General features: G+C 36.7%; 2 protein-coding genes across 8 annotated transcripts in view; one reads left to right on the top strand and one right to left on the bottom strand.

Moving 5' to 3' along the window:
* Positions 1-12,891, top strand: part of prpf40a (PRP40 pre-mRNA processing factor 40 homolog A) — a 50,974-nt gene extending 38,083 nt beyond the window's left edge. For 2 of the 4 annotated variants that reach the window (XM_077215248.1, XM_077215249.1), the window contains 4 exons: positions 4,478-4,571; positions 4,693-4,754; positions 12,119-12,256; positions 12,343-12,891. In XM_077215248.1, the coding sequence (XP_077071363.1) occupies positions 4,478-4,571; positions 4,693-4,754; positions 12,119-12,256; positions 12,343-12,432 (384 nt within the window). In that variant the 3' untranslated portion in view covers positions 12,433-12,891. The remainder of the gene's footprint in view (positions 1-4,477; positions 4,572-4,692; positions 4,755-12,118; positions 12,257-12,342) is intronic. The other 2 variants (XM_077215251.1, XM_077215250.1) reach the window with 1 other exon arrangement.
* A 940-nt stretch (positions 12,892-13,831) lies between these two features.
* Positions 13,832-24,428, bottom strand: part of fmnl2a (formin-like 2a) — a 104,511-nt gene continuing 93,914 nt past the window's right edge. Inside the window, exons 25-28 of one of the 4 annotated variants that reach the window (XR_013197067.1) lie at positions 23,596-23,719; positions 22,156-22,257; positions 19,793-19,886; positions 13,832-17,897 (exon numbers count right to left, since the gene is read on the bottom strand). Coding sequence is in view for 3 of the 4 variants with exons in the window: in XM_077215245.1 (XP_077071360.1) it covers positions 17,788-17,897; positions 23,596-23,719 (234 nt within the window). In the remaining variant the exon portion in view is untranslated. The remainder of the gene's footprint in view (positions 17,898-19,792; positions 19,887-22,155; positions 22,258-23,595; positions 23,720-24,428) is intronic. The other 3 variants (XM_077215246.1, XM_077215247.1, XM_077215245.1) reach the window with 3 other exon arrangements.

Genomic DNA, 24,428 nt, shown 5'->3' with positions numbered 1-24,428 from the left:
TGGATCGGATATGTATTCCCTGTCAAACATTTATCCTTACTTTTTTTTTTTTTTTTTACACCTTTATTTGATGGTAAAGGTTAATGTTGCTATTTATTTTCATACAATTTATTTTATTCTGCAGACGAAAAAAAACAAAACTGAATCCTATAAATTCGGAATAGCAGAAATATCTCCCATTTAAAAAAAGAATATCAAGTATAGGCCTGTTTTATTTTGGTCTACAGATTAAGTTGATCAGGGGGAAAAAAATGGCAGCAGTTTCTGAATATTAATATAAGTGGTGAATATAATAAATAAATAAAATCTCAAACATGATCATTGTAATTAAAAATTATTTTATAAAAACAATTTAGTTATATTGCAAACAGATGAAACCATTATGGTGCTTTGAATCATGCACGCGTTCTGTCGTTTCTGTCTGCGGCTCCATTATAGCATATTGGGATTATTGTTGAAGATTAAAAAAATAGTCGAATGTACATTTTAATTACTTCTGTTAATAAATAAATAAAGCAGTAATTTTGTTTTCATTATAAGCGGCCTAAGGGGACCTTGGAACTCTAACCAGAAAGAAACAAATATTACCTTACCGTTTTTGCTCATGCAGAACGAACAAATTATTTTTAATCCCTGATTTTAGACCAATAACAAATACGTTATAGCTTGAATACAAGTTTAAAAACAGCATTACTCGTTATAATAAAGGAAATTAATCTTATCATCATGAACTGTCTACTCAGGCGATAACGCCAAAAAGAGAAACATTGGACCTTATGAAAAAAATGGCAAGACACATTGCTATGACATCAACATGCATTTATCTTTCTTACAATCACCAAATTGAGTTCTGTTCAATTGTATTCGTTCTCACAAAACTAAATTAATTTCAAACACAAATTCGGTAAGAACCGTGTGGAAAATATTAGCAACACTATCATAACAAAGCTAATGTTTTATGTTAGTTTAAGCTCAAACTAACCAAAGTAAAAACTGAGTCGCAGGCTAGCATTAGATAAAGTTCAGCCAAACTCAACATGTGCGTTTACTGTGTATGTCAGCAGTGTTGTCTCCGCCGGGGCTTGGGTAGACAATCGCAATATTTTCTAAGGCGATTATCGATAAAATATTTTTACATATTGCCCAGCCCTAGTCCAGACTACATTTTTGTTTTTTGAGTTTATAAACTGCATGGTGCAAAGTGTACATGAATTAAAAGCTAGAGCAGACATTACAGCACATTGCTTTCTTCAGTGCTCACATTACAACAAACACACACCCTTTTCTTTGTAGATTACTAATTAGGGATAATCAGCTGGATTCAATTAGCAAGATTAGAACTCCAAGAGAGTATTGCCGCTATGGAGAGTATGGGAATTATGTGTTTCTATGGCACCACTATCAACGGCAAATGAATCAGCAGTGGTCAGGTGGTACAAGTAGGAACTCTCGAAAAATTCCGATTACGAGCGATTAATTGATTACGAGCTCTACAAGGACATGAATGCTTTTTACAAGTTTAAATCACGTAATTGCAGTAATTATGACATGGCATTGACGCACCTTTAATGTATAGCAAATTATATTACAAATATACAACTGCAGCAAATAATATAAATATTGCAAATCTGCAAAAGATACAAATACTACAAACAATACAAAGAAGCACAATGTGTCAATTAGAACTTTCCTGCTTTGTAATGTTGTTTTTATTTATTCATACCATCAGGGAATAAAGCGTTAAGTTCAAATCTAAAAGGCAACAATTGTAATCCTTTCTTGTCTCTATCTCCGTCTCTTCTATGAGGTTACATCCTCTCAATTCCCAGGAACTTCATGCCAGACAAAGAATGTTTGGCAAGCTTAAAATGACGATACATTGGAGATGTATCATTCTGTCTCCTGGTGGCACTTGTATGTTCAATAATTCTTGTGCGTAATGCACATGTGCTTTTACCAACATTTGTTTAATTTATTCATAATCAATGTGCTCACCTCTTGTTAATCTAAAGTACAGACTTTCGCCAGTGCATATCAAGCCACTTATTGAGATATCCCTGTGACTTGAAATCTGCACACAGGTTCTCGACTTTAAACTCAAAATCATCTTTCTTAGAACAAATACAATGGAATCTTAAAAACTTACTATAAGGTAACCCAAAGGGCATTGGATGAGCACTCTTTGCATGAAGACTTCCCTTAATTGAAAAGATACTGAAAAGAACAGACAGAGACGATGTGGTCATCAACAATTGATATACTACTATTAGGGGTGTAACGGTTACAGAAGTCACGTTTTGGTACGTACCTCGATTTTGGGGTCGCGGTTCAATACGAATTCAATACATTTACTTGTCGCCCCGTCGATTGCTTAAAATGAAAAAAAAAAGGAATTGTTGATTTGTTACTCTAATTGATAGATTGACCAATGTTGTGCAGTAAAAAGCAACGGCTGTTTTAAACTTATTGTTTGATTATGATGTCATTTTATTTGCGTGTGAGACCGCGTCACATGCTGTGACACGATGGCGGATGCACAGTTCAATATTATGCTTTTTCAAGAAATCACAGTAAGATGAGCAAGGAGGAGAAAAAGTGCCATCTACAACTGCCTTCACCTTTCACGAGGAGACGGCGACTAAAGTAGCACCTGAGGCTTCCCATTTCCAGGACACACATATTTCATCACTGGACTGTAGTGAGACATCCACGACACAAATCGGCACAATGCCAAATGATTTTGCTCATATCAGTGGAAACAAATGAAAATACTCCATTTATCAGGGTTCCCACGGGTCATGGAATTTCTGGAATGTCATGGAATTTTAAAAGGTCTATTCCAGACATTGAAAGTCAGGGAATTTTATATATTTTTGTCCAAGTCATGGAATATCAGGGAATTTAGTTTGTTGCTTTAAATTTTAGTTTCCATTTATCAAAATGTAATTTTTCTATACCGATTCTCACCAGCAGCAGGGGGTGCAACCGCGTGTTGTTGACGAAGACCAGAGCAACAGTTAGAGCAAGCCATTCATTCATAAAAACTCACATACATGATCTATAGTATAAGATACATGTTAATATTCCTACATACATGATTAATCTGGGAAGGGTCATAGCACTTTCATATTGTTGTCCTATATTGTTAGTTTAACTGTAACTTATGTCGCTTTGGATAAAAGCGTCTGCTAAAAGACTAAATGTAAAATTGGCTTGACATTCGCACATTTAGGGACCGTCTCTAAAGTAACATTGGTAGTCCTATAGGCCTAAACGTTTCTAACTTCAATAGCAAACTTAAATTTATCTGAATAAATTGCGCATTACGCCTGACACCTACATGAACACTTTACAGTTGGTTTTATGACTGCAAGTCGTTCTCTTCAAATGCTATTGAAGTTAGAAACGTGTATACCAATGTCGTATGTAAATTTAGAATTTAAATATTCACAGCTTAAATATTCAACCATGCTAAATTTCAGCCCATAAAAATGCAAGCCCTAAAAATACAATGCATTAAAATACAAGCAGGGTTAATGTAGTTAATGTAGGTAAAAGTAGTACAATTTATTTATTTTTGGATTTTTTTGAAAAAACAAAAGGGACAATACATATTGATGAACATTTTCACAAATGTAAATATGTCAGATTATAGCCTTAGGCTAATTTCCATCTGCAATTCACAAGGCTTTTTGTTTCAAAAACATTTGGCGTTATTTTACTTCCATATTATAGGTCATGGAAATTCATCTTTTAGTCAGTGAAAGTCAGGGAAAAGTCAGGGAATTTGACATTTGGTTTAGAGTGGGAACCCTGATTTATGGTCAGATAAGAGTAAGACATCATTCCAAACTGTAAAGGGTCTTTTTATTTGTGTACACTCACAATAAATTGCTCTTGTAAAATAAAACAAACAGGATGCCGCTTTCTGCCGTCCCGGTCTCCTTTTTCCTATTGTGGCAGTTAGTAAACAGCTTTGTATTACCGCACGGGCCTGTGACTGTATTCCTCGTTCGACTGTATGCACCAAACCGTGATGTCTGTACTGTGATGGTGTGGGACAAATACATGTACCGTTACAGCCCTAACAACTATCCAAAAAAAATGAATTAGTGGTACCCACTGATGTGTAAATTTGATTGGTCTTTAAAATTTAAAATTACCTTCAGAAGTTCAGAGCCTTTGTAAATAACAAAACAGTTTAGGGTGTTACCATAGGCATTGTTGTTGTTTTAAAACATCGTTACTACTAAGTGTAGTTCTATTCTAATTTCAGACTTTTCTGAAACCAGTTCAACTGCTGATTCTCATAAATGACGAAATTAAATAAATTAAAGAATTTAAAGAGTAGGCTTATTAATGACGGAGTATTTGCATTATGATCTGGTTTAGAGTTCGCAGGTATGCATTTACTCGAGAAACTCTCAGTTTCTCACACATCCTCCTAACTTGTGTACTGTGTGTTTGTTCACGGAAGGGCTCGGAGTCAGAGGATGATGAGTATCACTCGAAGAAGAAGAAACGTTCGACATCTAAATCTCCGTCTGAACACTCTTCCTCTGGGGAATCTGGTCAGTTTTGTTTCGGATCGATATCAGTGTCCTGCACAGCACATCAATACTGAATTCATCATGACCGTTTAACAGCAGTCAGAGACTCTCAATGGTAATCATGTGATATTGATCTTCACAGAGAGAAGTTACAAGAAATCTAAGAAACACAAGAAGAAGGGAAAGAAAAGACGACACAAATCAGTGAGTAGAGAAGACCTGAACCTGTTTTATATATTTTCTCTTGTGTAGCCACTGACTCAGTCAATTGATGATGAGTTTGACAACATTACTAAATTACTTGCCCACAGATAAAGATAGCACATCAGAGTTTTAGTTTACAAGTCTTAAAGGTGCAGCATTCGATTTTACAAAATTGTTGTTGAAATAACACAAAATCATCCCAAATAAACACCTCCCTTCTTTGCTCTGCCCCCAAAATGCACAAACACGCAATGCAAAAGTGTCTTTTTTTTCATAGCAAAAGCAAAATAATGCTTCACGAAAATTAAAGATGACGAACGAACAAGGAAGCACACAAAAAAATGAACAAACAGTACACAAGACATGGGGACATTTAACATTTAATTTTGAATTTAACAATACTATTACAACTTTACTTTCCTGTTATCTCTGTAAAGCTGCTTTGAAACAATTTGTATTGTAAAAGCGCTATATAAATAAAGGTGACTTGACTTTACTTGACAAGAGTATATACAAGCAAGAATTGGTTATTAGTTGCCAATCGCACAGCAGCTCCAGACAAACAATGACACTCAAAACCAATGTTACTCACGTGTGGAGCAGTAATAACTTGACCTCGGCATCCGTTTTCAGGCCTTCCTGCTTAGATCTCTACAGCGCTAGAAAAGCTTTTCTAATATTAACTTGGCTCTTAAAGCTATTGCCTGATCATAAAACTTATTTTTCCAGTGATATTCCTCTGAGCTTTTCTCTTTTGTAATGTCTCTCAGCAATCTCTCTTTCTACAGTCTTTCTTCAAATCTCCCTCTTACTCACTCTCTCTCCTCTCCCATCAATGGCACAGAGAAACAATATCGTTGGCATCACTTTCAGAATGATTTTTCACGTCACCTCAGCTAATCGCCCATTTCCGTTTATGCGGGAGTGCCAAGATGGCGATGGCCGGCTCCGCCCACTTTGCATTTACATTTATTCATTTAGCTGACGCTTTTATCCAAAGCGACTTACAATTGCTAAATATGTCAGAGGTCGCACGCCTCTGGAGCAACTAGGGGTTAAGTGTCTTGCTCAGGGACACATTGGTGTCTCACAGTGGATTCGAACCCGGGTCTCTCACACCAAAGGCATGTGTCTTATCCACCGGCCATCACCACCCACTTTGGGCTTCAAAAATGCTCTTCAGAAACCTACGGGTGACGTCACAGACTGTAAAAAAAATATGGACGTATTGTCTGATATGGACACTAATATAGTTATCTTTTGTAGTTATATGGTTCTTGATGTGAGCGGACCTTTACTCGCAGTTTTTAGATCAATCATGTCCAAGGTAATATGATTCAGCAGCTTGTGCCATGAATGACTGAATCAGTTACAGTGGTTCTGAGATGGAAGTCATTACTTTTTACTTTCCTAATAAACTGAGACCTTTTAATGTTACGTTGTACTTGGATTTGTGTGATATTTTGCTGAGTGTTTTTTCCTGCTGGTACCTTGACTATCGTGGACAGGTGAATCCCGAAGCTTTTCGTATTCTGTGCGGTGTCACCCGTTAAGTTGGTCTTTCTTTATCATTTACTGATAAGTGTCTGCCTGTGGGACTGAGTGCAGTGTATTAAAAATAAGCATACATAATATATCAGGGATGCAAACAGCGCGCTTTTCGGCGCCTCACGCTTTTTTCACGTCAGTTTGGGTGACTTGGGTCTGAGACTGAGAGGGTCTTATTATAATTTCACAAAGTCATCTGAAGCCATTCCATAGCTTAATGTGAGGGACAGAAGTCTATTTACATCATTAAATTAAAGTTTACGGAAACTCGTTTTCCCTCCTCTGCGGCTGTAAATCATTCACCATTCAGTATTCAAACAGCGCGCGCGCGCCTCGTCTGGTTACAGCAGGATGCACGGTAAAACTCTCTCCAATATGATATATTCACATCATAGTGCTTGATCTGTAGATAAAAGGCTGTGATTTGCATAAAATTACTTTTTGTGTATTTGTATATTATGTTTGTTGCTGTTTTTAAACGACTCGCCACCGTGCCTGTTAGCACAAGGACTATGAATCGGCATCAAACAACAATAACTGGAATTTAAAACTGTGAAGAAACAAATGATCAATAAACTGCTGGACAGATATACACTAGGATTTGTGCGCTCGACATTTCTTCGCTTTGTGCCGTGAACTTTTAAATGCGCACTTGTGCAGCGCTGCACACTGTGACTCCATGTTGCTTTGAGCACATCATTCTGCACCCGCGATGCGCGCTCTGTTTTGAAGCGTTCATGGTTTTGCGCACTGAAAGATTATTAAAAGCCTATATATTTTTATACCTATCCAAGCACAATACATTTAAAATAAGTATTATTTAATTGTATATTATTTCTCTGTAGTGTAGTGTAGGCTATATAAATATATACACTTCTGAATTCTTGACATTCATATATAAATATAAAATTGTGAAATGTATGATTGCATGATTGAATTTTATAAGAGTACTAATAGTAATTTGTTTTTATTAACATGTTTAGTATTTATAAAATTACTGTGCAGATTTTTTCAAGAATTACTTTTGCTGCTGATTTATACACTCATTAAGTTTAATAAAAATACATAATAAATGTATGTAATATTTAAAGGTGTTAACTGTAATCTTACACTGCAAAATGATAACTTACAAATGATTAGATTCATCACAATTATGGTTATTTGCCGCGGGGCGAGGGCTTCGATAACCTCTCTTTTTTGACCATACATGTGTTTGCATCCCTTATATATGCTCAATTTGCATTTTATCTTGGACTGTTCGTTAAATCGCTGTGCTACACATTTACTCCCATCATTTAAACACAAGTTTTATAAAGTGTACAGTAGGTGGTCAACCAGAATAATTTCTGAAAATTTCGGGTGTATTTGCTGCCCTTTACCGCTAAGAGGTGCTGCAATCACAGACTTTGAAAAGTGTCAGTTTATACTCTCTATTGCGTAATCTGCTGCCGTGCCGCGGCTCATTCAGTGCAATTGAAAGCTGGTAGCAGATGAATTCAAGTGAAACATTGTAGTTAAACCAATTCATAATCACAATACTGAAATTAAATTGAATAAATAATGAAACCATTTCAAAATAAATAATTGAAATAGAAACATATTAGGTTACATCAATGAGGCTTTTCAAGAACATAAAAGATGTTATTTCACCAGTGTTCTGATGGTAGCTCAGTGGTCAACGCAACAACATGAGCCTCGCGCAGCTTCAGTCGATCCGAGATCGAATCTCATTGAAGCTTACATGGCATGCAGCCTTTTATGTTTTACCGTTCTTGGTGCTTAAATAGGTAAATTGAGATGACTGACAGTGATACCGGGCATAGCAACGGAAGAAATTTTTCAAAACAGATCCATACATTGAACAAATCAGAAAAAGACTGATTTTGTCATGGCTACACAAAATAACAGACTAACTAAATAGTATTGCTTTTAATATAAAAACCAATGAAAATGTAAAATAACACTAAAATTAATTAAGTTTAAAACCACATCGCACATTTCAAGGTTTATATAAAGTGTCGGGACAGTTTATTCATTTAAAACAGGGTTGCATTGAGTTTAGAGTTTATTTCCTTTACGATGCAAAATAAGAAACAATCTTATTCTTGCAACATTTTAAATTTGTATTGCAAAAGAAATTGCAGCTAATTGAACAATTAAAACAGTACAAAATGAAAATAGTCCAAAGAACATGCGTTTTTCTTGGTCTCTCTCGCACGCTGGATCTCTTTTTAGCAAGTTTATATAGTCTCCCTCACTGCGCGCGCCGGGTCTCTCTCGAAATGAAACATTTCAGGGTAAAAACACATCATACAGCTGATAATGTCGCTGGGTGTCATCCATACAAATCACGAAAAAAACTGTAAAATTATTTAGCCTTTGTTGCTTCAAAGACACAGCATGCCTTGTTGAATTCAAGTCAATAAAACGAGGTTGATTGCGAATTAAAGAGCTCTGTATATTCTGCTCACTCCCATTCGTTTTTTGGCATGAACGCGTTTCATCAACAGTTCGTGTTTAGATAATGCCAGATTGTTGACAATCATACACACTGCTCAAACACTCTAAAACTCTACAAAACCAGTTGAAACAACTGGACTGAACACTCAATTGAAATTTTGTGTGGAAACAACTTTAAATACAATAAATCAACTACAATATTTATAATTTAATACGATATAGGGCCTACATTTGAACACATCGAGAGATTTATCCTTAAATGAATTTTGCCTTTGATCATCAGACTGGCTATCCGACACTCTCCATATTATGAAAGACAGAACATTAACACCTATTGTCCTGCACACATGATAAAGCAATGAACTGTCCCTCCAAACCCCCCACAGGCTCTCTGAGTTTGAGACTAGCCTAACTTAAAACAAAGCGAAGTTGCAATTCACACTTAAATCGCTATTCTAGACATTAGCATTAGGCTTTTAAAGTGTTGATAATGAAGGAATTACATAATTTAAGCTACATGTAGTGATATTTCTGTCATAGAGGGTTTATTAGTAAATATTTCATTATTTCAATAATTGAAGAAATAAAACGTTACTTCGGTTTGGGCCAGCTTTTTCCAAGCAATCTTCATTTGTTGTCATGAATAGGGATGGGAATCGAAAACCGGTTCCACTCGAGAACCGGTTCTAAATTTTACGATCCATCGATATTGTATGCCCTCGACGTTAACGAGTCCTCTTATCGATGCTCCTGCTCTGAGTCAGCCATAGTATGTACAGACCGTGAACTCACAACTGTCCCTTTTGTCCTTTATCAAGCACCATAGCACCGCGTCCAAAGATAATCTTTGTCCTGCAAAGTCTTATTTGATCAGTGAGTAAAATTGTCTCTCTCTGGTAATGTAGATGAACCGCTGCGCTTGTGACAGGGCGCATGTTAAACTGATCGAGCAGAGAGAGAGAGAGAGCCCCGGTCGCGCGCACGCACTCTCTCTCTTCGGAGCAAGGCGAAAGTAGGCTTCACCGTCTCAAAACTAAGCGCTGTCTTCCTCTCTCCCTCGCACATATTAATCAAAATAAACGACACGATGGTAAGGTAGGGAGACTAAAGTTTTATGTGGAGCATTCGGAGATTTGTTTTTCCTGAATTGCCGCTGGGTGTGAATTGTGCTAAAATACGTTGCCTTATCTTCTCTGAAAAGTCTTCCGCACATGCAGCTGACATAATCACACTTCAAATAAACGAAAAAAAACGATCCAGTGATGAAATGTTTTCTGTGATGACACACATCTTGTGGGATGTCCCAACTGGCGGGATAATCACACAACGCGCACACGTCCGATAATGACACGTCCAATTCGCGAACTAATGACTCATTTGAACCGATTCGTTTTAATGAATCTGATCTTTCCAACACTGAACTCACGGGACGTTTAATCGGTGTATAACTAATCGGTAACACTTTACAATAAGGTTCCATTTATTACAGAAATTATATAAAAAGTACAGTTTGCTTAGTCAAGTGTAAGCATTAAAACGACTTGTTTTCCCCCCCGAAAAAGACTACTTTTTCCCACACAGTGCTATCAGGAATCGATAAGAGAATCGTTAAAGAATCGGATCGATAAGCAGAATCGTTAGTGGCATTGATATTGATAAAATCTTATCAATTCCCATCCCTAGTCATGAACAATATGTTCAACTCAATATTAAATTCCACAGGGATCTTTGGATCCTTACAACCAGGGTGCATGCGATTTGTGAAATTTTTTTTAATTCAAATAAATCTCGAACCACAGTGCTTTGTGGTGCTGCTGTGAAACTAAATAACATTTATAGAATAATTATGAACTTAAATTAAACAATATCGCAACATTTCGAAAAAGATTATTTGATCTGTTTTTACATTTTAGTTTAGGGCGATTTAGGCTACATTTAATTAGAGCGAGATTTTCCCCCTTGTCCTTTCCTCACTGGGAAGCGCTCACATGATAGCTAAATGTACCTCTCGGTTTCAGATTACATAATTAGATAACATTTATTAAATATTTAGACATTTAAAGGCTTTAGACATAGCCGATTTCTTATCGTGACTGAGCTGAGGCAAGTGCATTTTCGGTTCATTTTTGTGACGCGCAGTTCCCGGAGACAGACGCGACAGATAAACTTTTGTCGTTAGCCTAATATGAATAAAAGTTTACAGTTTTAAATAATGTAGGGTACTCTACTCTAATCTGCATGACAAAAAAATTACGGAGTAGCCTATTAAGTTATTTTAGCTGTTATGAGAAAAATAAATCCAAATGAACGCGCCGCCGTGTTTGTCGAACACTAATTCAACATGCCAGAATAAAACCCGACTTTAGAACAATGCATTGTGTGGTGTGCCAAAACACTATAAACTTCAACATTGCATTCAAAATAATCTCAAAACGCTTCGTGACATTTTGAAAAACCGTGCATGCATTAAGGCCACTGGAACCATGAACGTAAATGAAACTCTGGTTTGGATTTTATTGTCTCTCGTTTAAACATGCGTGCCTGTTGCATATCTTTATTTTATATGGTCTATTGGTGAAGTAGCCTAAGTAACCTTGCTTAAAACCATGTTTTTTAAAACTCTATGTAGGCTATGGGGAATCCAAAAAATATATATAGGCTATATATAATTAATGATAGGCTATAAAATGCATTAATAGGCTAATATAAAATTTACAGTTGTCCATGTTTGTTTGGGACTTGAACCCTTGACATCTAAATGATCAAAATGTAAGTTCTACCACTCGGCCATGAATTCACTCACTGAGAATTGCCCAAACGTTCGTTTCTCCAGTGTGTGTTCCCTCACATGAGCGAGAAGCGCTCTTCATTCGTCTCAGTCATTCCTCAATATAATAGTAAAAATAATCAGCTTCATTGCACCTAATTTATTTTTGTGTTATTTCTGTTATTAATTTGTTTTTGTTATTTTTTGTTATTATGCTGCTCCCCCGGGGAATAGGCTTATGTCGCCCACGTAGGCCTACAATATGAAATATAGGCTATTGTTGTTGTTTTTCTAAAAGAAAAAAAATGTTCTATTCTTTTTACCATAGTTGTAGTATTTCATCCTTTCTGTTAATTGACATTAACCCCACTTCAAAATGCGGCAATTGCTGCTGTTTTGCACAATATCCCTTTGCGCCACCTGGCGGTCATTTGGCGAATAACTTTGAAATGCGACTGGTTTATTCTTGCCGCGGTGGTTATGCCATGGCGGATTATAGGCATTCTGGTTGGCCACCTACTGTATAGCTTTAAACTGCTAATATAGTATAATGAGGAATATGGAGTATATCACACATGTTGTTTTGCAGGCCTCCCCTGAGTCTGAAGGAGAGAAAGAGCGGAAAGGTAGAGAGAAAGAGAAGGATAAAGAGAACGACAAGTCCAGAGTGAAATCACGTGGAGAATCCAAACAGAAATCCCCCAAAAGAAAGAGTGCAAAAGAAGAGGTGAGCGATCATATCTGAGGCAGCATCTGTAGTCTCTCATTTACTCGTACCCAGATGTGCTGTGAACCTCTGTGTCTGTGTCTCAGGGTGGATGGGATACGTCTGGCAGTGAACTGAGTGAAGGAGAGCTGGAGAAGAGGCGGCGCACTCTCCTGGAGCAGCTCGACGCACCATAAATCACTCGTCTCTGTCTCTCTCACTTGCATTCCTGTAATGTGTTTTGCATCCTTTTGGAATGTGCTGACAGAATATTGATGAGCATCTGAGTGTTGGATATGTGAATCCATCGACTGTCATGTAGTCTGACTCGTCTGAACATGAGCACTCTTCTTGATCTGGATGGCATGTTCGAGTTTTTGTAACATTATTTTCAGAGGTTGCAAGTGTTAAGTTGCCTTTAACTGCAGAACCTTTTTTTAGGTAGTTGTATATTTGTTAATGCCAATAGTTTTAAACATTGCTGATAAAATGGAAAAATGACCAAGCCTACATAAAAACGCCTATTATTCAACTTCAGATTAATCTGTAAGATTGTCTATGAAAGCCATTTTGGGAAAACAATGTTATCAGTGTGAAAGAATTGTCTGCAGCATTGTTTTCAACTTGAATTTTGACAAATAAACTTTAAAAAAGGATGTCTTTTTTTTTTTTTTTGCTGCCTTGTTCTTAAATTTACTCAACTTGAGCAAAAGCATGAAGCATCCCTTCGGTAATTTCAGTTGTCCTCTGCACAAAGCTAGTTGAACAATTTCAGAGTAGGTTTAAAGTTGACAAATCCAACCAAATGAGTCTCAACATTTGCTGCTAATGAAACAGTTTACAGTTTGATTCGCCTCCTGAGATTCTGTGTAATTCACTTTGAAGATTATGGGTACAGATGACAAGGTTGTCAAAACGCTCCCCATTCACACAGATCTGTGAAAAATACTATAAACGGCCCATATGAGATCGGTACATGCATAAAAAATATTATGAATTTAAACATTTACAAGGAAAGAGGAAGAAACACCATGAAACTGCCACAGACGTTTTATTAGGCAAAGAAATATCTGACGATATCAATGCAAGTGAATCAACTGAATTTATTTAATATTAATTCAATTAATATATAGGTAATTTATACAGCCTATATGAAGGTATTCAATTATAAATTATAGAGATAATTTATATGGGTTCACAAGCACAAAATAACACAGTAAGCATCGTGATTTTAAAAGAAAAAGCCCAAATTCTTTCACTGCGAACTAGTTTCATTTACTTTGCTCACGGGTGATCTGTTTCAGGTCTGTTTTTGGTTTGTGATCTCTCACCCAGAATTAAACTGGTTCCAGTCCAGAGTAGTGTAGTGGAAGTTACCATGAGAAGTAATAACCAATCCACCACATTTGAGTATTAAAAAAAAACCTCCTTAAACTTGCTTTGGAAGCCACAAAATCAGGCTTTGTGCAACAGGCCTGTTTCTATGAAGATAAACTGACATGATCTGCCGTCTTTGCAGTGCAGTCTGAACATCCAAGCTTTTGGGGGCATCGTCCTACATGTTCACACTCTCAAGAACAACACAGAACACCAGCATTGTGTAAATAGTTTAATTGGACATCATCATCTAATTTTAAATCTGAGAACAGATTTTTTTGCAGTAAGGATACAGTGATAAAAATAAAAAAAAACTCTTGCCAGTTTAGTCCAGTTTTTATGAATGGGACGCAGAGAGATGAGACAGAAGTCTATAGTGGCTATAATACTGCTACTGCATCTAGTTTCTTATGTTTTAGTGTAGAAGTGACAATCTAGTTTCTTAGCATAACGCTGAGCTGTTGCCACGGCTAAAAGGCCTGATTCAGGTTTTCAGTTTTATTAAATAAACAAAATGCAGGAAAAAAAAGAGAAAACTATAAGTTAAAATATTCAATGTTGTAGTACAGAATGATTTTAATATGTACAATAGTAGAAGATTAAAAAGTTAAAAAGATTCAACAATTTTGTAGCAAAATATCTGTACATTTAACAAATGCTTTTTTTTCATTTATATTTTTGCTTTTAAATAGAATTACACATCACAAGAAACTTGAATTTTCCATTGTGCAGGTCATTATTGAACCACACAGAATTCAGTTTCTATAACGGGCCTTATTTCCCTTGATCTGACCAAGAACAAGAAGCAAGTCCAGTTCCAGCAACTGAATTCTCTAAGGAACCCGATCTCGTGTAGAGAAGAACGAGTGCGCCGTACAGTTTAATGCAGCAAGAAGTGGCATGTGCTTAAATTGTATTAAGGGATATTCTGTGTCCAAAACAATGTGGATGTACAGTAACTGTAAGCTATCGATTACCACAGACAATATATTCAACCCTCTGTGAATAAAACAAGATTCCATTTACAATAATGCATTTCTATGGGGCAAGTGTAATAGGGTTTAAAAGAAGACGTACTGTAAAGCTCATATTTTTATTAAACCTTTTGTTTAGTTTACATTTTTTCGGGGTGCAAACCTCAGTTCCTGGAGGGACACCGTCCTGCAGAGTTTAGTTTAACCCGAATTAAACGCCCCGGATCCAGCTCATCAACTTTGAAAAGTACAGGTATGTGTGTTGGAGTGTGTGGAACTAAACTTAGCAGAGATGTACACCCCTGAGGCCTCATTTATAAATCGTGTATGTGCACAGATTTGGACAGAACATGTACGCTAAAATCTAAAAACGGTCTTTGATGTGAAAAAGTGTTTAGCACCATGTCAAGGTCTAAGCAAGGCCTACGCACTTTTCCTTGTGGCAGAGAGTCGCAGGTATTTGGAAATCGAAGCCATTCTTGCCGTTCTCAAGTGAAGGATTTGGATTCGAAGCATTGACTGATGCTCTTTTAAGTGTTGTATTGCTAATTGCAAGAGAATATTGGTTTTAACAGACAAGATTGTAACTGATTCTATTACAGTAGTCAAGTTAGTGTTTAATGTTAATCATGAGGTTTTACTTTTTTTGTAGATGTACTCCGTTGGAAAGTCTTGCCCCATATAAACTCCCCTTTTAAATGCATTATTGTAAACAAGATTTCTGCTTGTTTTTACAAACTGTGGGACAAGTCGGAATTAGTTTACCTGTATAGAACAGGTAAACCATGGAACAGTAATTAGTCAATAAAATGAACGTGCTGAAGTCTCTTCCCAGAATTCTCTTAAAAGCTGATGAAGTTCTTGAATTTCACTTCTGCACTTTGGTTTATACCATTAACCAACCCTCAGTTTAAGGACCAAAGCCTAAAAGCAGTATTGCTTGAGCAGCATTTTAATTCGGACTTGTGAATGTGAGGCGCTGGAGTTCTAGAGCCTCTGGCTTCTATTTCACATTTGCCTTTGTTGCATCAATCCTTTCTAAAAAAGCCTTTCCTGACACCACCTCCTACTTTACTGAACTCTCTCTGCATCTGCGCACCTGACCCCACAGTGACCCCACCATCACTGTGATCCACTCTTCTGATCAGGGTGGTCGATCAGTCCATATAGATTATATAGATTTTTAAATGGCTTGTTCCAATACTCACACACGTGATCTTGTGACGTATTTCCTGCATTTGGCCCAAGTGTTCAAGTGTGTGTAGAAATTTTGATTAAATGCATGTTTTTACACAGCTGTAATTACACATTTTGATTTTTAGTACTTTGCACTTTAAAAATAAACTATTAAATGTCTATTCGGTAGTTCATGTGTAACAGATGACACTATAGTGTTCTTATGAAGTGATAAAAAGCAGTTGTGTAAAACACACATCTCTGTATCAATAAATTGTTGAAGACATGACATGCTTTACTACCAAATTATATGTAAAATTCAAATTAATTTAATTTACAATGGAATTTTTTTCCTGACATCTCTCAAGTTTGGTGAGTTCCTGAACAAGATGAATGATTAAATAAACTTTGGTAAAGTTATAAAGTGTTAGAGATAATGTGGATAAAGTGTGTGTAAAGGACACTAAGTGTTGCCTTTTTTCGGGCCTGTGACAGTCTTGTGCTCTTACTTCCCATTTCATGCACGCAGTATCAAGTGGCCAAGACCACAAGAGTGGGTATTGGGACAGGCTCATCATATATTTAGTTGTGGTGCTTTAAAGTGGATGAAAGGGTGCTGCAGTGATGATGTATTTTTGTAGGCCAACCCGGAAGTTAGGATAACCCTGGTTCCCTTGACAAAAAGCCAACAGGATTTTTCCACTAACTTTTGGATTATTGCAGAAAATAAGCTCTGTAACCAACAATAGTGTTTTTTTTTCACGTTTCTTTCATCATGAGAATCTACAACAAATTACTTTTGAAGCCTAAATACAATTGCCAAAAGTAAAAAACTAAACGTAAACAAACTTCACTATAGTCACATGACTATACACTCTCAGTTTTTATTTATAAAACATTTTCCCTGAACGTTTGAGTTAGAATAGTTTGCAAGAGCATGAGTAGAAGTACAATGAGGCCGTAAAAGCGGACTAGTGAATAGATGAGTTTCCCTGTTCACCGTTGATAAACACTTCAGTCCCATTTTGCCATATCAACCGTCTTGTTCAAGACAAGTAAAAGTTTTTAAAAACTCATGCGTTTTATGTAGAGTAAAATGTAAAAAAATATCTTCCGGTTCCATAAGGATGATGGAACCAGAAGCGTTAAAATGCTAACTCGTTTCTTGATTTTGGCCTACAAAAATAGATAATTCCTGCAAGACTCTATTAAGAGATGCAACCTCTCCGAGAGGATTTTAGTGCGCTCTCTGTCAGCACGGTAAAGCCCTCTTTCAGAAGCTACGTCTCCAAATTCATCCTTTATAGCACCATTTGTGTAACAAATTCATAGCATTCAACAACACATGTAAATACTTTACTACTGGACTTCAAACCACCTTCTGTGAGAAATGTTCTTATTATTATCTTTGACTGTTGAGTCAATAATGTTGAGATAATGCAGCATATCAAGCCTTCACCATTGCGTTTTTACAGCATTTAACAGTTCAACTTTTCAAAATGCTTCTCAAGCTTCATTCCAACTTATTGGGCTCCTTCTGTTTTTCTTTAAAGACAAGAATGTGCACCACTTGAACAGCCCGATAAAAAAACAGGGTCTGATGGACCCTATGCAGGGCTTCTTTAAGACAGTCTAATAGATTAGTCATTCAGACAACACGCGATTGGTCGATTTTGATCCGTGGCGAAAGCACTGGAATGTAAGAGGCCTTTGTACAGATTCATGATACAAAGTGTTGGAACAGTTTTACATTCTGACACTTTCTTTAGAAAAACACTGATCTCGCCATCTACAATTTAAGCGCCATAAGATAAAAGACACTGTTTGTCATATAAAAAAATCATAGACAGAAGACTATGACTAAAACACATGTATGATTCGACACCTGATGGGACAGATGTTAGATATAGGCACTTGACTTTCAGACCTGCTGTCATCTTCATCAGTCCTTCATTATTTTGTTCAGGAGCAGTTAGCTCCACCTCCACTCCTCCAGCCCATCCAATCACATCCCCTTTGCCCTCGTCACATGACCATCTCTGCACTGTTGATTGGCCGCAAATTCTGATCATCAAATCGTCTTCGAAAGCTCCTCCTGACAGCGTCAGCGCGCCTGTAAGGCTGGTTTCTCAGATCTGATACAGGAGGCACAGAATAAAACAACGTCAGTCACTGATTTCAGATCTTCTGGACATGCTGGTGTCAACTGGGCAAAGCAGCTTGAGTTTTACTGGATTAAGTACTAGAACTTTTTTTCAGCTTCTGAATTGAATGGGAATGGAAACACTGACTCTAACTTGTTTGTAAGGTTGCGGGAAAACACTGACAGAACGATACGGACAAAACATATCAAGTCACATAAAAAGTCTGAATGTCACTGCATTATATAACAGAATATAAACACGTGTGTCATCTTGTGCTGTAGGAACTTCACTTTTCTTCATTTCTTTCATCAGTTTTTAGTGGCTGTATAGTATTCATGTGTTGTATTCCCAGGATTGTCAAGGACTGATCAAATGTGTTCGCTTTGAATTAAAGCATCTGCCATATGCATAAATGTAAATTTAAGTCAGTTCTCCTCAGGTTCACACAGTCATCTTAGCAGGGAAACCACAGGTGTGATATTAACTATCAACGGATGCAGATGAAAATGCGTGGCAACGAATTACCAGTATGCAGCAATGTAAAGGTTCAAATGTCAAATGTCTTTTTTATTTACCAGCAAATCTAAATAGTTCGGTCATGAAGCTTTAGAACACACGTGTCAAACTTTGGTCCTGAAGGGCCACTGTCCTGGAGGGTTTCTAGAAATCCTGAAGACCTTTATTAGCAGGTTCAGGTGTGTTTAATTAGAGTTGGTGCTAAACTCTGTGGGACAGTGGCCCTCCAGGAACTCAGTCTGACAGCCCTGCTCTAGATAGTGCAGGCTGATAGGTCCTTTAAATGCAAACTGCTACTAATCACACAATTTACTGCATGCACAAGCTTACCAGCCTCTGATGATTTAGCAGCCAATGAGATTGCTTCCTCAACATCAACATAGTCTGGTTCATGGATAGCGCGCTGGAAAACTAGCTTACAGAAAAACAGAGTTCCTCTGAAACCCTCCACCTCCCCCAGCTCCACCTGTCTAGATCTGCTATGGCAAGGGTCTCCAACCCTGCTCCTCGAGAGCTACCATCAGTTTCTGCTCCAACACATCTGCCCAAAATTGTCAAGTAACCCTGAACACCTTGATTATCTGGTTCAGGTGTGTTGTCATGGGTTTATCAAAACGTTCCCCATTCACATGGATCTGCAAAAACGACTAAAAACCTTGTATTCTGCTGCCAGGCCACTAGATGGCGATGAAACACTATAGACTGAACACGTAATACGCATGTGCATGACGTCATCATCTTCAGAGATTCGCATTTTTGTTGTTTACACACAGAGACAGTTTTAAAAAAAAATGCACTTTGAAACCAAAGTTTTCAAAAATTTGCCTTTTCAGGAACCCAAAACGCCGTTGTCGTGTAAATGAACGGCCAAAAAGCATAAAAAGTTTTACAGTTGTAGTTGAAAACTGTGTCGTGTAAACAGCCAAGTTCCACCAATTCCAAACACATTAACATTTTCATATCCATAACTTTTTGTGTTGAGAAATGTATTGACATTTAATGCAATGACATTCTGACATTTTTAAAGTGTTAATTTGGGGGCAGTGTACCAAGTACAGAAGCTCAACTCAAGGTTTTAATGAAGACTGAACTGTCTCTAAGTGTGGGTCAGTTCAACATGAGATAGAGGCAGAGTCTCTGTGTCTCAGGTCACAGCATCACCTAATCAAACTCATTTTCAAATCAAATCAGTTCAACGAGTGAACATGAGTACCTGGAGACTCGGTCAGACTTCAATAGGCCTGATGTGTGTTAAATAGAATGACAGATAGAAAGAGAACACAAAAAGATGGCTTTTGTATTCAGTGTCAAAAGATCTAGAGTGGAGTGAGAAGAATGAAAGATAAACAATAATAAAGAGAGATGCTTGCCAGGTCTGAGTAGCATCCAGTGTGGTACTACTGGAAGAGTTCCTTACCCTCCAGTGCACATTGGGAAATTTAGTAATATTATTCTTCTTTAATGCTGAGTGGAAAGGAAACAAAAACGGAGGTTAGATTGGAGCAGAATGGACGGGACACAGCGAGAAAAGCTGCCCAGGGCTCAAAGAGGAAAGGTCAAAGGTCAAAGGTAGGCGCTGTAGGGTGTTACTGAAGCGCTGCTGATACTGCAGTAATGAACTCTATGACTCAAGCTGCTCTGCACAATGGCTCCAGCGTCCAGATACAACAAAGCAAAAACTGACGTCTGCGCGGTCACTTCATTTTTAAACAGTGAAACCAAAGATAATGTGCCAAGCCTCCCAGAAGTGCATTGTTATAAGCCAGGACGTACAGTAAGTTAAGCTCAAGCAGACATAGTGCATGGTGGAAACTAAATGCAATGATATGGTAAATCTCAAGAAAACATGTCATCCCAGTCATATTTCATGATAATAAGGATAATTACATTTTTATTTTGCATAAAGAGGATATGGAAGCTTGTTTCCGCCACAGAATAAAACATTTTAACAGATAATTGCGACTTTTTATCTAACAATTGCGAGTTTACATCTTGCAATTGCGACTTTATATCATGCAATTCTGAGATAAAAAGTCAGAATTGCAAGATGTAAACTCGCGTTTGTGAGGGAAAAAGTCAGAATTGTGAGATAAAAAGTCGCAATTACCTTTTTTATGTTTTATTATGTGGCGGAAATAAGCTTTCGTAGGAGGAAGCCTAAATTTAATACCATTAATATTTCCTATATCTTAACCTTTTCATGACAAGTTAGCACAATTCAAAGATTTTGTGAAGCACTTTGAGCACTTATTTTTTTTTAAATTTACAGTAATGAAAATTAAGGAAACAAACTAAATTGTAATAAAAATACAACACAAAAACTTTGTTGAACTAAAAACATGATTCACTATTAGTATTACGTTTTTGTTTCTATTTGATTTTTGAGGTTAAAAATATGACATTTCTAGACCCTTTTGGTGAGATTCAACATTATATTTGGCTTGCAAAAAACACCCCATGCAAATGCATACAGTCAGTGAAGCAAATGAACCAAAAATGCTTAGAAGAGGAAACCATCTCAACATGCTTCATGCAGCAAGTTTAACACATGTGAACACAGGAAGATCAGAACTTCCCATCAGAGAAGATGGAGGGAGAGTGAGAAAATGCAGAAAAACAGCATAATGCGAATGATGGGCCCCAAAAATCAATGACATTTTATATATATATATATATATATATATATATATATATATATATATATATACACACACAAACATACACTCACAATGACATAGACAAATGAACACATGAGCAGAACATAATGTCACAAATCATGTCAAAAATGCCAGTGTTACAAACATGACAAATTAATGTAATTGCCATAAAATGGCCAGATACAATCTCACAGAGCTTACAAATATTGTGGTGTTTTTTTGCCTATAATAATGTTCGAAAAATTTGAACCTATGTTCAGTAATATTTTGAATGATTTCTTTTATGTTGGCTTTATATTTTAATTTAAAATAAGTTTTGTAATTTTGTTCCGTTTTTGTCATTTTAATTAGTTATTGCTTTTGTTTTAATTGTTTTGTTTAGTTGTTTTAGACTATCAAGTTAAACTAAATGAAAATGGGAATTGTTGCTTTGATAACTAGCTGAAATTTTCAGTTAATTTTGATTTCATTTGAAGTAATGAGTGCGTGTGTGTGTCTGAGGAATTGGAATTGGAATGACCCATATGGGATTTCTATGGGAGTTTATTTGCAGACTCTTTTCTGCTATTTAAACTGCAGAGGGCGCCACAGTGCTCTGAGTCAACCAATAGTATTTGTTTTTCTCAGAGAAAAACTGGCACAGAAGTTTAAACCAACACAGGCCACACATCCAATTGAAATGTGCAGAGAAACACTGGTGTGTTTGGCTGTTTGTGACATCATATTTCCTCTCATTACATTTATGTTACAATGATGAATATGAATTTATGACACTCCGTGCAAAATAAATCTGTGATGACATCATATGTTTCCCTCCTCAAACCCCCTTTCATGCAGGAGTTTAGTTAGAAAAGAAATAAAAAAATTAACACACAACCATACGCCGGCCCACAGGGAAATAAACCAGGAATGTGAAGCGTGAATGGGGTGCACACACACACACACACACACACACACACACACACACACACACACACACACACACACACACACACACACACACACACACACACACACACACACACACACACACACAGAGAGAGAGAGAATGAAAGAAAGCAGCTTTATCCAGCGACCTGAGAGAGAGAGAGAGTCTAAGCTTTAGAAGTGGAGCTCCTCGTTGAAGTAACGCGAGCTGCGTTTGGCTGTGCGCGCAGTAAAGGGGGCAGTCTTCAGCACTGCATCCAGATGAAACACACACGACACAAACAAGCCAGAGCAACAAGCACAATGTTAGCACTTTCTACACACAATAGCACACTCTAGTATAATCACATGGTACTAATAGCTATTATATAAAGCTGAAACTATTTCAATATGGATTACATACATGCCTAAAATAGAAATGCAGCCGTCAAGAGGATTACGCATGTTACAAAAAACACATTTATGCAACACAATATAATTCCTTTTCTTAAATATTTTGACAATTATAGAGATTCTGTTTTTTTCAAGGTTAAAATTTAGATGAAACATAAAGGGGTCATATCGTTTAATTTAATTTAAATTTTTCCTAGAAATAGTATTGTTTTGGAATATTCCTCAATGAAAAGAGAACTTTTATTAAAATGTATTAGTATTTAGTATTTTAAAAAAATGAAGAAAGAAAAAAGGTGCTTTTCAAACCTCCGCAGCCTTTTATGATTTTAACATCTCAATGATCTTTATTCTAGATTCAAAGATATTTCAGTTTAAATGGCTAATTCAACGCTGGTCAGATGAGCTGTTGATAAAAATTGCTATCTATGCGGCAGACGATTTCCTTTTGTCAAAAAACTTCAACACCCATTATTCAATTCTGAACGTCTGTAGGAATACAAAAATGCAGAAGTTTGATTTGTAGTTTTGACAAAAGCCCTGGCTATCAAAAGTCCGGCAGATGAAGCAAAATGAGGATTTTGAGTCAACCGGCAGACTAATGCATAATTTTAATTAATTAAACAAAATAAAATTAACAGAAACATTACAACTATATTGTTGTAAAATGTAAACTTATATAATTGCCTAGCTCTTAAAATTGGATGAAACTGAATATATAAGTATATGCAACTTTATCCTCATCCATACATATACTCATGTAAAGCGAATAAGCGATATATACTGTACTACAGTATATAACAAACCTCAACTGCTTGATTGCTTGTATTATTACAATACGTAAACTATATTATCGACAAGCTGTAAAACTGGTTTGTGTATTGTGCATTGTGAAAAGCAATGCAAATTTAACTTGACAAGTGGACCTAAGGAAAAAAGAAATGATAAAAAAGTATAATATGACCCCTTTAAACTACACTAAACACAGTGTTTAGTTGACACACTCCAGCTCAGAACTGTAAGCAGGAACAGCACACATTCAGCTCAGTACATTGTTATTGATCAGTAAAGCTTTCCACCAGTCACAGAGATCTGGTTAGTGGCTCAAACTAACACGTTACAAAAGTTCTTATGTTTTAAAGCTCGCTGCATGCAGAACAGTTACGGGATGAACCCAAAAGCTGAACAATGTGTGTTACCTGTGATGATGTCCTCAATGGCTCCGTCTTTACCCTCATACACATGTCTGCTGTCCTTCACCTGCTTCTTCCTCAGCTCTGCGATCAACTCCTGCTGCTGACGCTTATTCTTATGAGAGGGAGACTGAACACACACACACACACACACACACACACAAACACACACACACACACACACACACACACACACACACACACACACACACACACAATAACATGTTACAATTAATGCTGTCATTAAAGACTGTAATTAATCTGCAAATATTTCCACATGCTGGGTTTGCATGTTTTATGGGGACATTCAATGGACATAATGATTTTAATACTGTACAAACTGTATATGCTCTTCCATAACCCTAAACCTGCTCATCACAGAACACCTTCTGCATTTTTACATTTTCAAAAAAAACATAATTTAGTGTGATTTATAAGCTATTTTCCTCATGAGGAAATGAGGACATTCCATAAACTTTTCCCCAAAATAGGTTTTGTCAGATTTAGCTCACTTCTAGGTATGAATTTGTCCCCAAAATATAGGTAAACGCGCACACAGCCGGGCCAAAATGAACTTTTTGTCAATCATGGGTGAACAAGAAATATACTGAAATAAAATGTCTTACTGGCCATGAAAATGTCTCACATCATTTAGATTACTGATGGGAAGCCTATCATGAACCATGTTTGTGTTTAGGTTCCTATTAAACTAACTGGTAAAGTGTTTTATTTTATAATTATATACACTTAAAAATACCCCTCGATTAAACCCTACTAAAAGACTATAAACAAATTAAAAAAAAATATTCCAAATATTCACTATACAAATCCATCCCTGG

Source organism: Siphateles boraxobius, unplaced genomic scaffold (assembly GCF_051911475.1).
Source record: "Siphateles boraxobius isolate OS27281-9 unplaced genomic scaffold, OSU_SipBor_1 7, whole genome shotgun sequence".
Taxonomy (NCBI): domain Eukaryota; kingdom Metazoa; phylum Chordata; class Actinopteri; order Cypriniformes; family Leuciscidae; genus Siphateles; species Siphateles boraxobius.
This window is presented reverse-complemented; position numbering and strand designations above follow the sequence as displayed.